This window comes from Suncus etruscus, chromosome 3, assembly GCF_024139225.1.
Source record: "Suncus etruscus isolate mSunEtr1 chromosome 3, mSunEtr1.pri.cur, whole genome shotgun sequence".
In the NCBI taxonomy this organism is placed as follows: Eukaryota; Metazoa; Chordata; class Mammalia; order Eulipotyphla; family Soricidae; genus Suncus; species Suncus etruscus.
In genome coordinates this window covers 159,793,985-159,818,548 of record NC_064850.1, presented here as the reverse complement: position 1 = coordinate 159,818,548, position 24,564 = coordinate 159,793,985, and the positions used below count along the sequence as shown (strand labels likewise).

The window sequence follows — 24,564 nt, the reverse complement described above, 5'->3', positions numbered from 1 at the left end:
ATATGTGCAGGACTGTAAGTCATCAATGCCTCTGCATCTAGCTGAATTTGAGATTGTAAGAAACTACTTGGAGGGGCATGGAGGTAAGGTGTTTGCCTTTCATGCAGAAGGTCGGTGGTTTGAATGCCGGCATCCTATATGGTCCCCCGAACCTGCCAGGAGTGATTTCTGAGCATAGAGTCAGGAGTAACCCCTGAGCACTGCCGGGTGTGACCCCCCCAAAAAAAAAACAAAAAAGAAAGAAAGAAAGAATGAAAGAAGGAAGGAAGGAAGAAAGGAAGGAAGAAGAAACAAACAAACAAACAAACAAACTACTTGGAGACAGGTCAGACTTGCCCTAGAATTGGGCAGTCTCTCTTCTTTGTTCAGTTATTGCCAAATAATTTTTATTTTAGTGATCTTAGATGTGCATGGGTCAGATAAAGTAGGAGAATGTAAGAATGTTGACAAAAGAATTTTCAAATTTAAGAAGAGTTCTGTAAAGTATATTCTTCCTTCTCCTCATTTTTTAGGGTTTTTTCCCCTCTTTGCCTCCTTTTTTTCTCTTCCTTCACCACCTTCTTGCTCACTTTCCTGTTCAATGTTCAGACACTATGTTTAGGGATCCCTCCTGATGATGCACAGGGGACCATCTGTGGTGCCAGGGAATAAAGGATTTGCCACATGCAAGGCAGGTTCCTTAATCTCTGTACTATATTTCTTGTCCTTATCTGATGCTTTTTCTTTTATAGTTTTTGGGGAACTGTTGGTATTCCAAATAATGGTTAGCATAGCACTTACCCTCCACTGCTCTAATGTATATTTGTGCCATCTGTATCTATGTCTATAGTTTTAGATACCCTCTATCAATCTATCTTTTATCTCTACACACATATATTACAAATGCACTTTTCATACCTAGTATGTATGTACATTTATATGTACTCATTTACTTCTCAGACAACACTTTAAATTGTATGTTCACTTTTAAAGATAAGGAAATTGAGGCCCAGAGAGATTAGTGTCTTGACTTAGTAATAACTAGGTCATACTAAATGGCCCAGTTGGAAATCAAACCTAACCATTCTGGTTCTGGGTTTCTCTGTAATTACTACACTTTATTACCTGTAGTTTAAACAAGAATAAACAAAATTAAAATATGAATAAACATTTCAAACATGGAACTCTCTCTCTGATTGTACTATTAACCACAGACATAAATAAATAATAAAGTACTTATAGGAGAGATTTGTTAGGTTTAAAAATTTGAAACTTTAAAAACAATTAATAGATTTTTACTATCTACTGACCAGAAGAATCTATGCGATCCTGGGTATTAGAGGCTGTCATTGGCACACATATATTTGACACATCCTGAAAATAAGCAAGAAAAGGCTTTATGAAGATTTTATGTTAAACATTTAATGTTGACATTTCCACATTGAGTATAATGGTCAAGGCATGATCAATACCACTGATACCCCTTTCTTATCTGGGAGAGTGATGGCTACTTACTCTATCCTCAGGATGGGCCCCTTCGATTCTCCAAGACTGAATCACTCCTTCTCCCCCTTCTGGCACAGGAGCAAACTGTGTCCCCAAGCCTACTGGTTTTCTTCGTTTACAGCAGCAAATGAGTAGTAAGAGTGGTGACACTTCCCCAGAAAATAAAAAGGAAGAATTAACACATACTGTTTTTCCCTAGAGTGTACATATCTATGTTTATAAATAAAAGACCACTAAATCATACAGATCTTTAGTATTAGAGTTCGAAATAATGTAATCAGCCCTCTTTACTGACAGGGTAGAAAGGCAATTTTAAACAAAAAATGTGAGAGGAAAGAAAAAAATATAACATTTTGTCTAGTTCAAGATGTCTGAACTGATTGGAGGCAGATCTAATATTTAATTACATTTTCTGGCTCCTAGTCTTTCTCTACACATGTGTGCATTTATATATATAAATATACATAAAATTATCTCTGTGTTTTATTTATAAATCTATGCATATACCCAGAAATAAACATTATGTACACAACCAAGTATAGACATATAGGTACTGAGATATGTGTTTGTATACACATTTAAAATATTTCTTTAAAAATATCTTTGAGTTATATATTTGCATATATATACATTTATATATACAAAAACATAGAATGAAACACTACATGTAAACATTTTATCTCTCCACTTCTTAAGTGTGTTATGATCATCTATTCCTCTTTCAAGACATTGCCCCTAAAGGTTTCCCAATTTTCCCATTTGACAAAGTTGCCTTCCCTCTTTTCCTCTTAATCTTCTTTGCTGAAATTCCATGATAGGATTCACTTTGATGCTTTGCTCTATACTTAGGGATTTTCAAAAAATTTTTTATTTATATGATTCATTAACCATGGACCTTATAAGGTTACTTATATGGTTGCTTATAAGGTTGGAAATGTTGACATTTCTACATTGAGTATAATTGTTAAGGCCTGATCAATACCACTGATACCCCATGCTTATCTGGAAGAGTGATGGCTACTTACCCTATTCTCAGGATGGGCATTTATGTTTATATATATAAGGATATATATTTATATGTGTTATAAATATATATATTTATGTTTACATATAAGGTTGCTTATAAGGTCAAAATAAGTTTTCTTTTTTCCAGCTTTCACAAAAAATGACATAGATGCCATGCTATAGCAACCAACTGAACCTAGCCATCCCAGAATACCTGGCTCCATTTTTATATTGAAGAATGTTTAAAAAGAAGATTTACTCCAATACTTACAAAGCAACAGTAAGGCAGCTAGAGCAATCATGCCAATCCCTGTCCGGCTGAGACCAACATTTGATCCCCCAACATGGTCTTCAGTGATATATACATCATTGGTAGAGCCATAAACACTTGTGGTGCTAGAGTACAAACACCCATGGTTAACAGTGCATTCGCAGGCCTGTAACTGTATCCTCTGTGGCAATTCACAATGTCTGTTATAGCTGTCTTTGACTACAATTGGAACATGGTAAATTCTAGAACTTAAGGACTCAGCTATCAGGATTGCCGAGGTAGCTGAAAAGAAAGAGAGGAGAAAGAAAACAAGTTAAAATTATTTAGGATTAACCTTTCTTAATACCAAAGAATAATTTAGGGCCTGATGTTTTTATGTACCCTTAGTCATTAGACTTCCTATAATATTTTTAAACAACATTTATAATGAATTATCTATTCTCATCAAATTTTAATTTACCTGAAGAAATATTGCATCCTGCTGTTTATTTCCTGAGTGAAAATACTTAATTTATAATAGCTTTCAAAAATTTATTTCTCAAATAAGTGAAAAGGAAAGTTTTAAGTTGTAAAGAAATATTAAAAGTGTTCTTATATATTACAGCTTACAAATACCATTCCAGGTTGTTTTTTCTCATGTAAATGCCTGCCTTTTCAGTTGTTAAAGTAATTACTATTATGCTGCTTTAATTGCCTATCAATTGTATAGCAACAGTTGCTTAAAATATAGGTTAAAATTTATCAACTCAAAAAGAGATTGATGAATTATACCTACATAATGAATAGTCATTTATCAGCCCATGACAATTAGTAACTTATATCTTATTTCATCACTTTAAGTTATTTGTGGAAAAGATAGCTATGTCTACCAAAAATATAACTTGCAATTATTAAAGTAAGAACGTAATAAGGCATATTAGGTGAAAGTTTATTCAGTTCTTAAATATCAGTTTAACAACAAAACTTTAAGGTTACATTTTCTTTAGTGTGATATTTTTTATTAGTAAGTCTATAATATTACTTTAACAACTTTACCGAATTTTTTCTCTTATGTTTTTTATTTTTATTATCTAGAGTCTAAATAAAGGGTAGTTAAAAGTTGTTTTAACACAAAATGGACCTGTTACACTGATAGACCAGGGTAGAGGTATGGGATGCATGCTGAGAACTCTGGTGGAAGAAGGTCAACACTGGTGGTGGAATGGCCCTAATTAACTGTCACTATATGCCTGAAATACAACCATGAAACACTTATAATTCACAATGGTCTTAATAAATTTTTTTTAAAAAGTTGTATTAAAATAGAATAATTGTAGGGAAAAGTCAATTCAGATTGTTTTTTTTTTTTGTTTGTTTTGAAATCACATGTGGTAGTGCATAGGATTGATTTGTGACAGGAGTGACCTTGGATAGTACCACGGATTCAAACCAAGAATGGAAGCATGTAAAGCAAGCACTTTATCCTTGTGTTACCTCTCTGATCTAGATTGATCTTTAATATAAAAGACTATTATATGTCCTTATTTTTATAAAATATTAAAGTAGTTTTGTTGAAAAGAGCAAAGAAGTCTTATGATTAGTTACCTAGTCTTATAATTAATTGCCTAGGCTTCTCTTTTGACTAATGAGGGATTTTTCTGGCATCATCTCAGGGTAGCACCCAATATGAGAAACTTGATGGCTCAGAGAGGTGAATAATTCCTTTTGCTTTGGCTCTACAGACTGATACCTGCTTCCTGCTGACCCCAATTTTTTTTTTCTACTGATCAAAGTGAATATGATAATTGGGAGTAATCTTTGCCCAAATGAGGCCCCCAGACAGCATTTTATTTGCTCTTATGTACTTAACATTTCAAAAGATGTACTCAAGGAACTGGCTTGATACCACAGTAGGTAGGGCATTTGCCTCGAATGCAATAAATCCAGGTTTGATCACTGGCATCCTTATAGTTTCCTGAGTTTGCCAAGAGTAACTTCTGAGCACAGAGCCAGGAGTAACCCCTGAGTGCTGCTGGGTGTGACCCACAACCAAAAACAACCAATAAAACAAAACAAAAAAAAAGACTTAATTAGTCTGATATTTTCCACAATTAGAAAACATGTGTAAATGGCACCTATAGGATAACTGAATCATAACGAAAGACGCTATTCCAGGCCCCTTCCTAGGATCAGGGCAAAGCCAGGACCGCCAACCACAGAAGACGGATTAAAATGACACTGAGGGAACAGAACTTCTAGAACCACAAAGAAAGACATAATCAAAAGTTCAACTCCTTGACTCGTGCAGATACCGAGAACTCTAGATACAGAGGTCTGATGTTATCACCCAGGATGGAGCAGAAATCTTCCATACACCACAAAAGCACCAAGGGGAGAGTAAATGAACCTGAAAGGAGTCTATAGTTAATCCCATGACAATATACTTCAAGGGTGGAGAAACCCTGTATCTCTTAGGCAAAGGAAATTCCTTTTCGAATGACCTCAATATTTACTGTGCATCTGCAGGAGGGAAAAAAAAGCACAAAACAATTTTTTTATTATTATTTTTTACTTATCTACTTTTTGTTGATTTCATTGTTTTGGTTTGGCTATTGAAGTGGATGTCTCCATTTATATATATTTCTTTTCTTTTCTTATGTGCTCTGCCACATTTTTTTTTAATCTCAATACCATGGCTTTTATATGGTGCTTACACCCCCCTTTTTTTCGAATGCTCACTGGATATTTTATTTGACAGTTCTTTATGTACTGTTGTGGTGTTTCACCTTCTTTTTCCCCTTTGCCTCTCAAACCAAGGATAAAAGCCTCTAGAAGGACTCCGCCCACTTCCGGAATATTTGATCCTTTTTTTCTTTTTCTTTTCTCCAGGTTATTACTTTTCTCTTCTTCAAACAAAACCACATAACTTGAATTATCTAGTCCCGCCTCCCAACTAGATCGGGAAATAAGGGAGGTACCAAGACCAAGTAGGTGTAAGACCACTAAGTAGTAAGCTAGGCACAGAGGGGACCACTTATTCTAGCAGCCCCGGGGTGAGGGAGGAGGATATGGGAGGCAGGATGGGAACGGAGGTGAAAGGAGGACAATTCAGTGATGGGAATTCTCCTGATTTTATGTTAATATGTACCTAAAATATTATTGTCAACGATATGTAAGACACTATGATTAAAATAAAAATTATATTAAAAAAGGATAGCTGAATCAGTGACATTTAAGTCTTATGTGAAATAATCATTAATAGAAATATTGACATTGGCCAGTTAATTGTTACAAATGGATCAAATATCAGCTCTACTCTTACAAAAATGATAAATAAGCTGATATTTATGTTCTAATATTTGTAACTACTAATAAAACATTTCTAGTTTTATTTGAATTCAATTTTTATTATCCATGTACATGTCTATTTTCACTTAATATAAATATGACTAGAATTATGAAAACATACAGAAAGTGTATTGCTACAAGACTTCAATAATTTTTTGGTAGTTGTTTTTGCTTTGAATATTATAGTATGAATGTTTTGCCTTTAACTTACTGTTTAGTGATCTAATGTCCCATAACTGAGCTGTCCCTGGAGGTTCATCAGCAACACAGAAGGTAAAGGGAGCCGCATAAGAATGTTCACTAACGTAGATGGTAACTTCTGGGTTTTCAATGCAGATGTTTTCACTTTCAGCAAAGATTATTGGACAGTAATCGTTGACATCAGGAACTTGAATACATATGGTTCCAGTAGCTGTTTTTCCAGAATGATCTGAAACAGCAAAACATTGTGAGTGTTGGATAAATGGTTATGTTAAATGGTCCTGGGTAAATCGTCATGTTAAAAGTTCTCTTATCTCATGGTGATATGCCACGAAGCATATAGGAACAATATAAATGACTCCTGATGGAGCTTGGAGGTTCTTATGTTTATTAATGACCCTAAGTCTTAGTTTGCTAAACTGACTTCATTTGAGTTTCTTGAACAAATTTCTCTGTAGCTCAAGACTGGTGTCTTCTATTTACTCTTCCTGAATACTTCTTTAATCCTGCTGACTTTTATGTATCATACATTACCACAATGACCGTCTTTCATCAGGGAAGGTGTATTGTTTTCTATTTCTACCTTGTCTTCATAGATAAAATTCCAGATCTGTCTGTCTATAGCTTTTCATTCAGAAATCTTTATTAAGACCTATGTTGTAATATGTTGTGGGATAACCAAATGAAATTTGGTAATTTTAAATCTATATGTGTAGTTATATATAAAATTACACATACAATTATAAATATATAATTGTGTATTTTTCTTTGTTTACATCGTCCATTTTAATTCTATTCCGTAGATGCTATTTCTTTTTGAAAACGTTTAAAAATTAATATAAATATCTATTTAAAAGTGATTATTTTAGTAAAACAAACAAAAATATAGTTTTAATTACCCACTGGAAACAAATTTTGAGTTAATATAATTTATTATTAAGGGCAGAGTACCAAGAAATAGGAGTTTGACTTATCTACTTAATGTTGTAATGCAGTAAAAGTTATTCTGCTTAATTTGTGAAGTTAAAAAATGTTTAAGCTAAAGCATTATAATTTTAGGCTATTTAATTAGGCCATACTTTAAAAAGTTAATTAACTTAACATTTTTTTGTATGTTAAAATGATTAGAATCACTTAGTAGTCAGTATGTTGGAATACCTGATTCAGCATTTCTAAATTTAGGATGAGGTTTACCAGAGATTAACGCTATTGTTATTTTTATTTTTTTATTTTTTTTTCTTTTTTGGACCACACCCAGCAGCACTCAGGGTTACTCCTGGATCTGTGGCTCAGAAATTATTCCTGGTAGGTTCAGGGGATCATATGGGATCCCAGGGATCAAAACTTGGTTGGGCGTGTAAGGTCAACAAGAGATTTGTGTGTGTGTGTGTGTGTGTGTGTGTGTGTGTGTGTGTGTTATTTTCTGATTCTCCAGACTTTTTTTTTTTTTTTTGGCATCGTGGTATGCAATCTGAAGTTAATGATGATGTTGACAGTTTTTGCTTTCTGGCATCATTTGCTAGCCAGAGTTCTACTTCTTCACTTACGGCTAGTCACACTTATCAGAACCCTGGATGGTTATGTTCCAGTGCAAGTAATCTGCTTAGGTGAATTCTCAAGGACCCTTGTTTTTAGTTTTCTGTAGGTTCATCATTTTGATAATCTTTGTTGTTTCTTAAAATTAGTAGTCTTTTCTAGAATTGAATATTTTTTATATTTTATTAATATACAAACATAGGCTGTGATCAATATGGTTGTATTTTTTAGAAAAGTTTTTCCAGGTTATGATGATAAATAAGACTATATAAATGTAAATGATTCAGTTGTTAAAGTGACACCCATATGATGGTGATCAGATTGTATAGATATGATGCTTTCTTTTTGATTTCATGCTTTTATAAGCTCATGTTAAAGGCCATGATAAAGTTCAGATACCAACTACTGTAAAACTTCATTTTCTATCTTATGATTCAGCATGTACCTGGCCATTGGTTTTATCCCCTTTTCCTGATTGCTGACATTTTTCTGTTGTTTTGTCTGTAGTAGTTGTCTGTAGTAGTTGTAATCATTGATCATTGATTAAATAAAGAAATTTCTCTTGCTACTCATCAAGTGAAAAGCAGCTCAGTTACAAGTTAATCCAGTGCATTTGTGTTTCTTTTATTATGGTTTTTATAGTTGCAATAAATTTGTTCTCTACAGAACCTTATTTTGGACAATATATTATCAAGCAGTACTAGCAGGGGTATCTCATTTTAGTTCAACTTTATAACTCTAAAATATCTGTATTTATCAGGTTGCTAACTTTCCCATAGTCAATCCCCTAGATGAACTTTGTACATTCCTTCTGGTGCTTTCAGTGAACATTCCTAACATACTGTGAAAGTTGGATTAACTTTTCAAGATAGGAGGCCCTAAATAGAAACTATAGTTTATTTATATATATATATTATCTTGTATGCTTTATGTCTAAGTCACATTATTTTTTCTTGAAGTATGTAAAATAGATAATGATTTAAATGCAATTTGTTTTTTCTTCCTGAATTTAGGATCAGTGGTATTCAGAACTCTAATTCTTTCAGATATCATAAAATGATATATCTAGAGTCAATCAAATACCAAAATCAAGTACATGTATATATATGACAATGAAAATCTTATGAAAATAAATTCTCTTACCATCTATAGCCAGAATCTCTGCTGTGTATCTTCCATTAGTAATGTATTTTGATTTTTGATCAAATTCCCTAGAAAATTGTATCTCACCAGTCCTTGAATCAACTTTTAGCCAGCTGCCTGCATCATGCCCTATGATATACCTGTTTTTAAATAAATAAATCCATGTTAAAATAAAATTTAATACTCTAAAGATTCATAAGATTTATACTATATTAAAATTATAAATGGCATTTTTACAATTTGTGGTGATAAATTTCTAGCTTAAAAATGCAAATAGATTATTTTGTGCCTGCCATAAGGGTAAAGTTGGAAATGAGTTGGAATCTGGGGACATGGTAGAGGGAATTCTACAATGGTGATGGCATTGGTCTTGGAACAAATGTATTATGAGGAACTATATAATACATGGTCACTAAATAAAGTAATTTATTTAAAAATTCATACAAATTAGGTCAGAGAAATAGCTCAATGAATTGATAAAATACTTTGAATGTAGGAAGCTTGGCTTTGATCACTGGTATTTTGATTCCTCTGAGCACCACCAGAGTACCAATAAGGATAGTTCCTGAGAAATATGTACCCCAGGTACATAGGTATGTACCCCAAATAGAAAAGCATATTTATTAATAAAAGTCTAGCCCTAATGTGCAGATTTAAAACATTTTAATTTTTTTTTTTTTTTTTTTTTTTTTTTTTGGTTTTTTGGGCCACACCCTGTGACGCTCAGGGGTTACTCCTGGCTATGCGCTCAGAAGTTGCTCCTGGCTTCTTGGGGGACCATATGGGGCGCCGGGGGATCGAACCGCGGTCCGTCCTAGGCTAACGCAGGCAAGGCAGGCACCTTACCTCCAGCGCCACCGCCCGGCCCCTAACATTTTAATTTTTATACTTCATACTTTCCTAACATTTAAATATTCTTTTATATTTATTTTTATTGAGTTATCAGAATTAACTATTGTATTAAATGTTTTATATTTGCAGTGTTGCTTGATCAATCCCTCTATCAGGGGACTACCGAGATTTTTTATCATTGTCCTTCAATCTTATCCCACTCCTCCCTTCAGCCTTCTATTGATTTTGTTTCAGGATTTGTTTTAACTGAGTATTATCTTCTATAAATGTTAAAAAAATAGAATCTGTTTTAGGTCATGTATGAAATCATAGCAAGATCTAGTGAATATTATTTATTCATGTTCACGTGAAGAAGAAAAGTTTGTTTTTTCTTAGAATTTAAAGCTTTGGTTTTAGAACACCTCAATGCTGCCCTCAAAGAGGACGTGGTAGCCTCTGCTCTCTGTATATGGAATTTTGTGAATAGATAGGAATTTGTTTTACAGACTGCTTTAGAGAGTGCAGTACCACCTACTCATGAATTTTTGTGTCTGTCAATTTATTACCTGATTTAGTCATCAAAACCATTATTATTCAAGTTGTCAGATATCAGTAGACTTGGCTCACTCCGAAAATTTGGAAGGAAAGAGTAAGAAAAGGCTATAAAGACCTGTGTATTTTTTTATATTTATCATTCAGAACACTTTCTATAGAGTCTGAATTATGTGTCCTTAATATCTACCTTTTTTTCCTTCTGCTCTGACTCTCATCATGCTAATCCCATTTCTGAAACACCTGTGTTTCAGCTTCTTTAATTATACTTTTCTCCCTTTGAATTTGTGTAGATGTTTAAAATTGCCCCCAAATTTCTAGTTTTAAAAGATTCAAGGAAAAAAACAATGACTAATCTTTTATGGTGCCATGTTGTTTATACTAAGGGTTACTCAGCCCTGTAAATGTTGGTACAACTGACCACAAAAGATCAAAGATACTCACAGAGCAACTGTAGGTGGCTCTTTGATCTTACCATTGTTTTTTGTAATATTTACTCTTACAGACATTTGGAGCCCTTCCAGACTTTAAAAACTTATTAAAATTCTGAGAAAATAGCAATGCTCTTAAAGTGTGCTAAAACAAATAATAAAAACAAAACAGAAAAAAGAAGGTGCAAGTATTTCAACTCAGATTCATACCACAAATTAACCCCAAATAGCACTATGCTTAATCATTTAAAAATAAGCAAAGCATTTGTAATACCTGACATTTGTTGCAGGATTTCCTGTGTCCAAGTCTATAGCTGTGTATGTACCAAGTACATAATTCAATAAGGAGTCTCCCCTTACTCCTTCTCGAACACTGAAAGTCATAGAATTTGGCTGAAATGTGGGTCCTTCTCTCACATTAATAACTTGAATTATCACAGGGGTTGAGTGCATTCGAAACTGAGAGGCAACTGAGTGGTGAAATTCAGCCTGGTTTTTAACTCCAATACCAAGATGAATATTAGGCATTTGTTCATAATCTAGCATCTGAAATGAGAGAAAATAAATCCTAAGATAATAAGAGCATTTGCTTTGATTAAGAAGCTATGATAGGGGCCGGGCTGTGGCGCTAAAGGTAAGGTGCCTGCCTTGCCTGCGCTAGCCTTGGACGGACCGCGGTTCGATCCTCCGGTGTCCCATATGGTCCCCCAAGCCAGGAGCAACTTCTGAGCACATAGCCAGGAGTAACCCCTGAGCATTACCGGGTGTGGCCCAAAAACCAAAAACCAAAAACAAACAAAGAAGCTATGATAAAAATATAACATACAAGAATAAAGTCTAGGAGCTATGAAAATCTGGTTTTATATTGATACAAGTTTGTGTATTACTGCTATAATTATTTCAGAAATTATTCTTTTCTTTATCTGGTATGTATGCCATTTCAGACTCCAATTTTACTTCTTAGAATTTTAGTTTTTTGGTGCCACACTTGACTGTGTTCAGGGCTTATTACTGACTCTTTGCTTAGAAATCACTCTTGGTGGGGCTTGGGATACTGTTCATGGTTCAGGGATGGAACCCAGGTCTTTGGCATGCAAGGCAAATGCCCTTACCTGCTGCTCTATTCCTTTAGCCTTTGTGTCCTTAAATTAGACACAGATTATAAAGTTATATTTAAAAGAATCTTTGTATGGAAAATGAACTTCCTTTCAAATGAGGTGCTCATAAAAAACAAAAATTAAATTAGAATAAAAAATTAAAAAATTGACTGTTATTGAGCGAATAAATAGGATTTAGGTTTATTTTATAAAGTGCATTTAAGAATCTCTTAAAATATAAATTATGATATTTAGTTTCCAGGTGTTAGACTTTCTCCAAATCTTCAATTACAATCAATCTTGATTTCTGTGACTTTGTGGTCTGTTAGGGTGCTTGGTATAATTTTTATATTTGTGACTTTATGTAAACTGGTCTTTTGTCTTAAAACATGGTCTATTCTAGAGTAGATTCCATGTGCACTTGAGAAGAATGTGAATTCATCTTTTTGGGGGATAGAAGGTCCTGTATATATCTGTTAGTCCTAGGTTTTCTACTTTCTCATTTAGAGCTCTTATGTCTTTGCTAGTGCTCTGCTTAGTGAATCTATCTAGAGGCGATAATGGCATGTTGAAATCTCCCTCTCTTAACACATTTTCCTTCATTTGTTTCTCTAGTGTGTGTGTGTGTTTGTGTGCATGTGTGTGGTGCTGCGACTGAACCTAGGTTCTCAAAAGACATGTAAGGCATGCACTGCTGCTTAGCCACATTTGAATCCTTAAGTAAGAAAATATATTTTAAAATGGTATACATAACTTCTAAAAAAATTATAATTATTACAGTCAGTCTTAAACTATAATTATATACTCCGCTGAGACTGTCTGGTGGACATCAAGCTCTTTCATGGTTAATATTTAAAGAAGTAAATATTAGGCCCAGAGTAAAGTCACCTTTGAAGTGACATAGCCAGGAGTAACCGCTGAGCCTCTCCGGGTGTGGCCCCAAAAGCAAAAAAATAAAAATAAAAAAGAGTTCCCTGGATAAAAGATGAATAGACTCTTCTAATCTAGAATGATTGCTGTGGTGACATGAAAAGTGAAAAAGCTGTTTGTATAAAAAAGGCAATAAGCAATGTTTGTTTAGAAATAAGTTGCAAGAGAAAGTCAGTATAATTTGCAACACATTTACCAGTAGCAGAATAAAAGACCATGAGATTAATTTTTGCTACTTAAGGAAATTATTTCACTTTGTTTTTTGACTTTTTTGTTAAGTTCTTCAGCAGAAGTTTTAAGACAAATGTTAAGAAGAAATATTGTTTGTGGTTAAATTTCATCTAAATCTTTTGAGGATTATAATTCTGATTGCCTTTAAGTATTTGTTTCCCTCTTTGGATTGCCTAATGTTGATATGAGTTATGTGTTCAAAATAAAATTTTAATTGAAAGAACTCTTTCATGGAAATTCTCTAGTATGTACATACATGTATACTTCATGCCTATCAAGACAGTTGTCTTCATGTTAATAAAGAATACTGAAAACATATTAATAGATGCCTTCAGTTGTGCCCATTATATCAATTCAAAGCATGGAGAGGCAGGAAGAGTTGATTGAGGCTTTTACAGGAAAGAAAAAGGTAGACAGAGAAGAGGCAGATAGTTCCCCACTTAGTCTTAGCAAGAGGAATCATTTAGAGGCAAACAGTTCCTTAAGAACTCTTTGCAAGGGAAATCTCTTTATCAAAGCTTTTTCTAATTGTGTCAGTATAAAGAGCAATACAAACAACTCTGAGCCATAAGTCTATTTAGCTTTAATTTGAAGAGTTTGGAAAAAATCAAGTCTCTGAACTCAAGGCATTAAATGAAACGTATTTGAATGCAGAGATATGTTAAAACAATAGGGGTGGGGGCAGGCTGTCATGATCAGAATCAGATTCTAGACCAGTTTTCCAAAGTGACACCAACCTGCATGGGGTTCGAGACAGATCCTGTTAGGTGTTCATAATCTGGGGTGAAATTAGGGGGGAGCGTACTGTGATTTCTTTCAGAAAAGGGGGTAAAATGTCAACTGTTTAATGGTCTATTTTAATGTTACAAAATTAATTCTTAATATAAAATATGGGCTCATAATAGAACTTGTTATGAGGGAGGTAGAAAGTTAAGTCTCCCTCCCAAGTGGCTATAGAAGTAGGAGTTAAATTTGACTTTAATTTTAGGCAGCTCTGGTTCAATCTTGCTTTGTCATTTGACACCTGGGTGAATTTAATCAGCTTTTTCTACTTGATTTGCTCCATTGTTTTTTAGAGAAAAAGAAATCCCAGATTTTCTTCCTAGAGTTAAGATGATTAAATGAAATAATTAAGACAAAAGCATTTTTTTTAGATTTTTTCATGATCTTGCAAAGTCATAAACCAGAAGAAACATATGTATCATTTGTCTAACAACATATAACACCCTATTATCAATTTTTTTATGAATTGGAATCCTTAGTTTTTGACAATAATGTACATTAAAATTTTATAAACCACAAAAGATACATTATCTAAATTATAGATGTCATTGCCTAAATTACTAATGCTTTTTTCATTTTTATAATTTTCTTAGAAATCATGAATAATACAATCAAACACAGTGACTCTTATTTGAGTGAAAGCTGTATCTTAGGTTCAGGTGAACATCAGCAATCTTGGGTATTGGGTCAGGTGCTAGGATTAGAAAAATTTTAAGGTCAAATTGTTTAGGCACAAAGTTCCTACTATTATTTTGTAGTTTGGGCAGATCAAAAGCAAGTAACAACTATATATTTTAAGTAATAGGCAAAGTCAATTTTTAACTGAGTAAGAGGATAGGTAAGAATTATATGATATAACTACCTCCTTATTGTTTTATAGGGTCACACCCAACAGAGTTAGGTGGAGAGAGGGGACTGTCAGTTATATTCTGCTTGCAGCAATTTCTATGCTTGGGTCTGGTATCATAGTAATGCTTTGGAGCCAGCTAGGGCATCCTGTCAGTACTAAGGGGTAGGGCATGAGATACTGGACCTCAAACATGCTAGGCATTTGCTCTGCCACTTGACCTATTTTTATTTAAATACAAGGTAAACTAAATTTGGATACAGATGATTGGGGAGGGTTTTGGAGGAAGGAGTAATTTATTCAATTTCAAACTGATAAGTATTAGGTAACATTTGTTTGTTTCTTCTACTCCATGCTGTGTTTGATATGCTCTTGGCACCTCAGGACTTGAGCTAATATTATCTTGACTTAAAAATATCCCTCAAATTTCCTTTATCTGTCAGTAATGGTTGGTAAACCTTTTTTAAAAGGAGAGTTGTAAATATTTTAGAATCAGCCGTTGGGAGTGTGGAAATAGCCATCAGAAATACATAACTAAATACCTATGACTGTGTTTAAGCAAAAATTTATTTATGAAAACAATAATTAGATTTGGCCAGTGTGTTATCTGATTCAATGTATCTAATAGGAAGGCCCTCATATTTTTCTATATTTCTTGAGTTTTTATGTTCTCTTAAGGAATTTTGAAACTTTTGTGTTTTCATTTGAATGTCGATCTTAAAATGTACATGTAAAATTTTTCCAAAATATTGGACACCTTATAAATTATAAACCATCTTTTTTTTTGTTCTGGTAGCTATTTTTTTTTGTTGTGAACAGCAATAAATTGTTCTAGATAGTTGCCTATAGAACAAAGAAAATTATGTAAATTATAAATTTATTGGAGACCAATAGTTTTTGATAAAAGCTACAGTTACTAAATAGAAAAAAATTAATAATTGTGATTCACATTTTATGCCAAACTTAATGTGTACATGTGTCTCAGTATATGTTTTCATAGCTATATTCGATTGAAAGGACTAATTTTGTTTATAAAATAAATGTTATTAACCACAATTCTGTTAACTTTAATATTATTGTATTGTAATTTTACTTGTATTTTTTGTGCTTTTTCTGGTTCATAAAGTAAAACGTAAAATAATTAGAAAAATTATCTATAGTTAATAAAAAAATCAAACCTGCATTGCAATATTTAGGTTTTCAGAATAATAATTCCAACTCAACACCTCTTATTCATTGCTTCCCTATGTGAATATTTGGCTACAGCACTGAGCGCTCATCTTATTTCCTTGTATTTCCTCATTTTTTTATTGCCCATGTTAGAAGTCTCATTTTGAAAGATTAGACCTTTTTGTTTGCATAAAACATTTTCAGACAAGTTGAGCTCAAAAGTATTCACCTTCATAACAATTATCACTTATTCACCCATTTAACATTTATTTTGTTTAATAAACTGACATTGATACATTGATGCTGGTTGTAGACTAATTTTACTCTCATTGGGATGTGTTTGCCCGTCTTATTTCCTAGTTGTTGGGCAATATAAAATCAAAAGAGCTTTTATTTCTTTTATCCTAAGGATTATAGTTTGGAGCTGTGAATGTCAATATGGCACTTATCCACCTGAGTATTTTAGATTAATATAAAGTGCTTTTTGTACACAGGGTCTGTCTCTGACTATTTTAAACTTTTATAGAAGAACACTTTAGATATCATACTGTACCTTGACAACTTTCAAAATGCCTTCATTGGTATGTGGGTCTGTTTGTATATCAAACCAATTTCCATCATTTCCAGAGAGAATGACATAATTTGCCAACCAATTATCAGTGCCTTGTTCATCAAGGTCAATTGCATGTAATCGTATCAGTTCTGAACTTAAACAATTTTCTTCAATACTTGCTGAATACTGAAATGATAACAGATCAGTGTTTTAAAGGAAAATTTTCAAAAGGGTAATAGTAAATACTGATTTATATTAATAAATAATTATCATTCATAACCTAATAAAAACTATACTAATAGTTTTATACCATTAAGTGTACATAAAATTAGAAACAAAGATATGTGGATTAAATGATTATAGGAGAAGGGAAATAATTTTATTGTAAAATATTTAAAATGAAGATCAAATTGGCTCTTTGGTTAATTTATTTTTATTTAATGTTTTTATATATTTAGTTCCCACTTTTAACTATAAATAAATATACCGTATATACGCGAGTATAAGAACAGAATGTGTGCCAAAAAACCCGAACTTAGCTTATATGCGGGTCATACCGGTTATTTGATTCAGTGTGCCCTTTTTTGGGGGGGGGCACACCAGGTGATGCTCAGGGGTTACTCCTGGCTATGCACTCAGAAATCGGTCCTGAATTAGGGGACTATAGGGGATGCGGGGGGGATTGAACTGAGGTTCGTCCTAGGCTAGCGCTAGCAAGGCAGATGCTTACGCTCCTCACCACCGCTCCAGCCCCTAAAAATACAATTTTTATGGAAACCACTCATTGGCAGGATTACTTAAAGGTAGTCATAGATAAATAAAGGAATGAGCAGGATTGTGGTTCATGAAATACTTTAAAAAAAAAAAAACAACCACCAGATATCAAAAGACATTTGATTCTACTGTTTCCAATTTTCTGCAGATTTTTGTTTAAAAGTGAAGATACAAGTGGAGAAGTTTGGAGACTGTTAGGATTAATTTAGGAAATCATTATAATTCAATGTGTATATGAGTAGAGCTTATAGGGAAGATAGTCTATTGTTTCACGGAGGAGTCTGCCCAGAATAAGGCTAATAAAATTATTAATTATATGATTGGTATACTATATTATAATATAATACTATAATATTATATTATTAGTATAATTTAAATGATAACTTATATTACTATACATGAAGATCACCAAGGTTTTGATAGCAGTTCATGTGTGGTACATAAACTAGTGGAAAAGTTAATCAGTTTTTGACATTTATGGATCAAAACATAGTAAGATTAACAACTTACTGAAGTTTTCTCTAAGGTGGGGAAATTATCGTTGACATCTAAAACCTTGATTCTACAGTCACATTCAGAAGACAGTCCGTCTGTAGCTCCATCCCGATCTGATCCCCTCACAAGGAGGTTATACATATTGTGTTGCTTAATTCAAATGAAGAATGATAAAATTAAAAATGTTCTTTGAATACAGTTCAGCACATTCTAAGATTACTTCATTTTTCTTTATCATTTTATAGAAACATTTTAGATACTTTCCCGTCATCATTTTGCTTGAAAATAATGATTGGATTATTTTTCTTCCCTTCTTTCACTTTGGAGGAAGCGCCTAAATTTATCATTTGACCCCAGACTTCTAGAATTCAACCCCTAATTTCTTGTTATCTTTCATAGAAAACTTTACCTCTCTATCAAGGAAACTGGACATCGTGCGGACTTCTCCAGTGTACCTGTTCAAGATGAACATGGGTGCACCAGATGGTTCCTGAGAGATGATTTTGTAGGCGATTTTAGAATTCAAATGATTGTCTTCATCTGCATCAGTGGCACTTAACTTTATTACCAGTGTGTCTAAAAATAAAGAGAGGTGGAAAATTGGAACACTATTCAAACCAATTCAGTGAATCAGGGAGATGTGGAGAGGTTGATCTTCTCCTGAGTTCTATTTTCTTCTCATTCTACATTTACAATTTCCCTATTTTTCTTTTTCTTTTTAGATTTTGGGCCACACAGTGACGCTCAGGGGTTACTCCTGGCTATGTGCTCCTGACTTGGGGGACTATATGGAACTCCATGGGATCAAACAGCGGTCCATCCTAGGTTAGTGCATACAAGGCAAATGCCCCACCGCTTGCGCCACTGCTCTGCCCCCTTTCCCTATTTCTTTTAATGTCTTCTTTTCTCTCCCTCTTTGCCATGTTAGTTTGTTTTGGGGCTCCACCTGGCAGTGTATTCTTAGGGATTACATCTGCCATTGCTCAGGAAACCAATGTAGTGCTGGGGATCGAACCCATACTACCTGAAAGGCAAGTGCCTTACCAACTGTACTATATATCTTAGGCTCTGTTATAGTTTTTTTTGATGACTGTATTTATTTTTAATTACATTTGATTTTATTTTATTGAAACCATCGTGATTTACAAAGTCCTTCACGGTTAGGTTTCAGAAATAAGAGAACATGGTGTAACTTTCTTGGTAGATTATGAGGATCAGTAATTTTTCTTCATGAGTGACTGATGGGTGCAACTCTATTGTTCTCCACTGGGTGTGGATTTTATAGGAATTTGAGGAATTGGCCAAAATAATATGCTTTTCTACAGTCATAGCTACTACTTCAGCTTACTCATTTGGATTAAGTTTATCATAAATCTAGTAATGACCTCCAAAGAAGGTTCTAAACACCTGCTAAATTACACATATAAGAATTATTTTGTTTATCTTTCAAACAACAGGATATTTAGCATTTTAGACATAGTTTTATTTGGTGTGTGGGCTATTTCAAACACAAGATTTTCCAAGTCTTTACATGATCTGTTCTTAAGTTGTCTAACACTTCTGATCAAAAGAATAGGAAGAATGAAGTGGAATGCCATTGAACTTACTTGCTTCACTGTTTTCTTCAATAGTAGCTGTGTACACATTTTGTGTAAAGACTGGAGGGTTATCATTGATGTCCATAACTTTGACCCTAAGTTCAAGTGGCCTTTCTAAATCTTCACCCCGGGAATTCAGAGCTCGACAATAGATCTGTGGAATGTTGGGAAAACTGTAATTCTCTACCAGAGAAATTAAGTAACATATTTGAAAATAAATAAGGAAAATGTCAAAGAAACAGTTTTTAGTGGATTAAATACATGTTATAGTCTGGCAGTTTAAATATTATCAAGACATTTTAACATATAAATATACAGCTTACATAGATTACCAATTTATATTTTATAAACTTTTTGATACTTTTATACCTGTTGGTGGTATTCTATTCTATTTTATCAAAAACTGAACATTATTCCTGGAATATCTTGTAGGGAAGAAAATTAGGGCTGTAAAATAATATACATGAATACAAAATCTAATTGTATTGTGACTTACCAAGAAAAGTGGTGTTATCTCTCTGTCTACTACTGAAGTAATGTTAATTTCTCCTGTTCTAGGATTAATGGTGAACACTCCATAAGGTGGTCGATCAATTCCTACCCCAGAAATGCGATATGTAATCCTCTGGCTCACTTCACAGTCTGACCGAATCTATGAGCAAAAGATTAGAATTGTGATCAAGTTTGAGCAGATCATGAAATTTAGAGCAGAGTAAATGAGAAGAAAATTTTATTTATAGCCAGATTGGCTGGACTTGAAGCCCAGCATTATTATTTATACCTGTGTGGCCTGAAAAGTTCATAACCTTTACCAAGAGTATATAATGGGGGAAATAACAAGTATAGCCTGTGAATTTATGAAATCACATGTATGTGGACATACAAATATATACACTCTCCTCCAAGGTTTCTGGACAAATAATATATATAAACTTGTTGCTAGGTTTGTTATATTATTAATAATACATTATTAAATTCTTTGATTTTCTTTGCTTATTGAGAGAGTTTGACAGAGATCACAGTATTTATTATTTTCTTAAACTATTGAATAATATAATTTCTCTCTCCTGAATAAGTTTTAATTGAGCAGACAATTAAAATCTCAAAAGAGACATTTGCCATTAAAGATATTGGCTTTCAATTTTATAAACATATTTTATATAAACCAAAATAATTGTATCAGTTTTCTGACAAATATTTTGCTGTATAGATTTTAATAGTTATATGTAAATTTATCATAATTTTAAGTGCATATATTTAAAAATTGAAATCTTATTTACATGCTTGATTATAATATTTAATAAAATACTGATATTTATTACTCAGATATTCCCATTAAATAAAGACACTTGCAAATCAGTTTGAACTAGCTTTCTTCTAACCAAAGATGTTATCTATTTTATTAAATATCCAGAAATTCACTGTGGTGCAAACAAAAAATATAATATACTACACAAGTGAGATAATGTGAAACAATAAACATGAGTTTAATGGAAGCATTTACAATTTTAAAAGTTTTCATAAATTTGGAAATTTCTGAGTAAGAATCTCTTTTCTAGAGCTGTTTATATCTATAATATTACTAACACTACATTTTAATTTTTAAATTTATTTTAAAAACATTCATATTTATAGGATTCTGTAATTTACAATATTGTTCTCATATTGTTCTTAACATCGTTCTCAAGAGCTTCCATATACATAATTTTAGTACTCTACATGCAATTAATGTACCCACCTCTGTTCCCCAAAGACTCCAGTGTCCCTTTCCTTTCAACTTCCACCATGACAAACTCAGATTAGTATTTTTGTCATATTGCCTTTTACTCGTTTTTGCTACCTTGCTGTATATAATTAAGTTCCATATATAAATTAGATCATTCTGTATCTATTCCTTTTTTATTGACTGATGTCAGCATAATACCAACTAATAGTATACATATCAAAGAAAATTTCATGATTTTGTACATTTTTAGAGCTGCATAATATTCCATTATATATACCACACTTCTTGATCTATTAATCTATAGTTTGATTGCTTTCATATCCTATCTATTATACTAACTTCTGAGATAAACATAAGTGTGCATATATTCTCTGAAACAAGTGTTTTGAGTGTTTTTATATTTTGGAATAGATATGATGAAATGGTGATATGCTATATATTTAAATTTTTAAAAAATTAAATTACCATCAGGTATGCCATTAAAAAGTTGTTCATGATTGAGTTTCAATTATACAATGTGCTAATACCAGCATTTTACCATAACACTATATATTTAATGTAAAAATTATGGAAGTCATTTTTGTAGATAGCTACTCTTGATTTCAATAGTGGCCCAAGGTAAGATGCTGTAAAGAGCTGATGGTGTTCTTTTATGAATCTTATTCTTCATGGGCTGATTTTTGAATATTTCCTTATTATTGTTCTTCCATGTTAGCTTCATTATTTGGAATCTTCTATAAGGTTTCTAATTTATAGATATAGTAATATAAAATTTTGACATAGCTTTTATATTCTTGGAGAGAATTATTACTATAAACCTTTGAATTGGGGGAACATAGTCAAAAGCTGTTGCTACATGATTATAATTACTACAGGACATTCATGTAATGATAAGCAGAATACAGAAGTTTGGACAATGTCTTGTTTTGTAGGATCTAAGCCTCGTTTCTACTTTTTAGCAGTTAATCTCTGCTCTGTATCAGCTCCCTGATTGTGATATTCATTAAATGAATCAAGTGGCAGAAGTAAAGGACTTCTTGTCACAACTTCCAAAATCACTATGTAGTAGTCGTGAAAACTGAAAATACTTGTATCTGCATCTGAAAAAGTATTTGTTTTCACAAGTCACTCCTAAATATTTTATCACTTACTCTGGCAATCGGATTCCTCTTGGAGTTGTCCTCTCCTTCTCGACAAGCTGCTGCAAATTTGATCCACTCCCTCTTCTGTCTTCTGACAGTTTGCCATTTTGTAGTTCCATTTGCAATATCTAATTCCTTTACCTGAAACAAAAGTCATCCATATTTCAAATTGCAATATAAAAAATCTCCTTTGGAAATTCATTCAACATTATAAAGTGTACACAAAAGAAGCAATTTTATTGGATTTCAGAACAAAGAACTTCCTTACAAGTTCACAACTTTAGATAAAGGTTGGTCACCCTATTTACTAGGTATGTTAAAATCAGTTATCTATTAACTATATGTTTATAGTGAAACACATTTCTTTATTCATGTGTAAATCTAATAGTACATCATATTGAATAATGTTATAATTTTTAGATATTTAATTTAATATTATCTAATAAATAACTTTCCCACCTCATTCTGCACTGAGGTCTGACCAGGCATTCTGATTTTGGGTTGAAGGAATTTTTGGAATTTTATGTGAATAAATTCCATGCAAAAGAAAAGTAGTAGTGGATAATGGGGTCAAGTTAAAAAGGAAGATTATTACCTCTTCTGTTTATGACACTTCTGTGTTTACACAGCTGAATATATTGTTATGGGATTAGAGGAGCATTTTAACTCACTTGGTAGTATGCTGGCAATAATTCAGTAGATACTTATATGGCTTTTCAATATTGTGCATATGTATTTTTATTATTTTATATTTTTATATTCAAATGTTGCTACTATTAGCAATTAACTATTAAAGGTTTTAAAATGTTCTATACACATAAATATATTTGTATGCTCCACAAAATATGCATATGTTACTGTTAAGTACTTGGATAAGGGCCTTGGAAGTGGTAGAACCCTTGCTTTGCATTTAATAAGGCCCTGGGTTCGATATCTAGCACTATAAAAATGCACTTATTGAGACACAGGTGACTGTATTTTTTAAGGGAGAGAATTGATTGTAGTGCTTGTGTGTCACTCCCAGTCGTGTTTGGGAAACCATATGTAGTCCTGGGGATTGTTAGAGACTCTGCTGCATAAAAAACAAGCACTTTAACCCCTGTACTATCTCTCCAGACCTGATAATATATTTACTTACTTAGGATTCAATATCACTTCTCATGTTTGGGAAAGGGGAATGGAGCTTTTCTTTTCAAAACGGACTTACTTACAATTCCTCCTAATTTGTTTAAACATTTGAACTGCATCATGCATTTCTTAATTTTCAACAGATAAAAAAGCAATTTTACTTTTTCCAGTGATTTAAAGTTATAGCAATAAAAATTTTTGCTACTAAAATATAGCCCTGCCAAAGATGGTAACAGGTCTATATTTCGACTTCCAGTTTGGATTCTCTGTTGTTTTAGTTGTAATAAGACTAATTTTATTTTTGTTTTGTATGTTTCACTCATCATCAGCTGTTTTTCTTGTTGATCTAAATATCTTTTGGAATATCCTTATCTTTTTTAATGTGTTAATTTGATGCTTTTGATTTTATTTAGTTTGAAAAACATATTAATAAATGATTAGTGCAGTTTGATATGTATGAATTACTGTGACACTGAGTAGTCACAATCCTTTTCTAAAAGCTCGGAAGTTTGGGCTATGTATTTTAATATTACTATTTGATTTAAGCAGAGTTTTTTTTTCTCTATTTGAGGAAAAGGTTAGTGTTAGGATTAGATTTAGGTTTGGGTTTAGGACTAGTGAGGGTTAGGGTTAAGTTTAAGGTTGGAGTTAGGGTTAGGTCTAGGATAATGTTAGGATTAGGGTTTAATGTTAGTGTAGGGACTAAGGTTAGATTTAAGCTCAACAGATCACTTTTTCCAAAATTTTATTAGGATGGTTTTTGTTTCACCTATTCTGTTTGGTATATAGTGTATTACAAAATTCAATTTTTTCAATTAAAAATTAGAAAATAGTTTTATTATACATACCTCAACAATAAATTCACTGTTTACTTCTAGCACCACCTGTTATAAAAGACACAGAATTAGTACACACATGTATAATTTACTTATTCTGTCTTGTTTTGTTTTGGGGCCATACCCAGCACTGCTCAGGGATTACTCCTGACACTGCGCTCAAGAATTACTACTAGTGGGCTCAAGAAACCATTTGGGCTCAAGAAACCATTTGGGGGGTGCTGGGGAACCCTAATTGGCCACATACAAAACAAATGCCATCCTTGCTATGATAGCACTCTGGCACCCCACACATACATACTTGAAAGAGTGTTCTCTTATTAGTTTATTTCTTAAGTGTAAACATTGCATTTTGTTAATAAGCATGGATAAAAGAAATAAGTATGGGTCATAGGAAATGAACAATATTGATCTTTTTTTTGTCCTATGTAGGTTTTTAAACTTTTAGAAAAGACAAAACCTTGATCTTCAC

The 24,564-nt window shown here is 32.8% G+C and overlaps 1 protein-coding gene across 1 annotated transcript in view; it reads right to left on the bottom strand.

Annotated features, from left to right (window-relative positions):
• DSG4 (desmoglein 4) overlaps positions 1–24,173 on the bottom strand; it is a 30,412-nt gene extending 6,239 nt beyond the window's left edge. The window contains 13 exon segments of the mRNA XM_049770205.1: positions 1,290–1,353; positions 1,495–1,634; positions 2,762–3,043; positions 6,300–6,518; positions 8,969–9,108; positions 11,057–11,328; positions 16,394–16,579; positions 17,678–17,812; positions 18,072–18,238; positions 19,270–19,414; positions 19,757–19,912; positions 22,138–22,269; positions 24,105–24,173. Coding sequence (XP_049626162.1) covers positions 1,290–1,353; positions 1,495–1,634; positions 2,762–3,043; positions 6,300–6,518; positions 8,969–9,108; positions 11,057–11,328; positions 16,394–16,579; positions 17,678–17,812; positions 18,072–18,238; positions 19,270–19,414; positions 19,757–19,912; positions 22,138–22,269; positions 24,105–24,173 — 2,107 coding nt within the window.
• Positions 24,174–24,564: the final 391 nt, after the last annotated feature.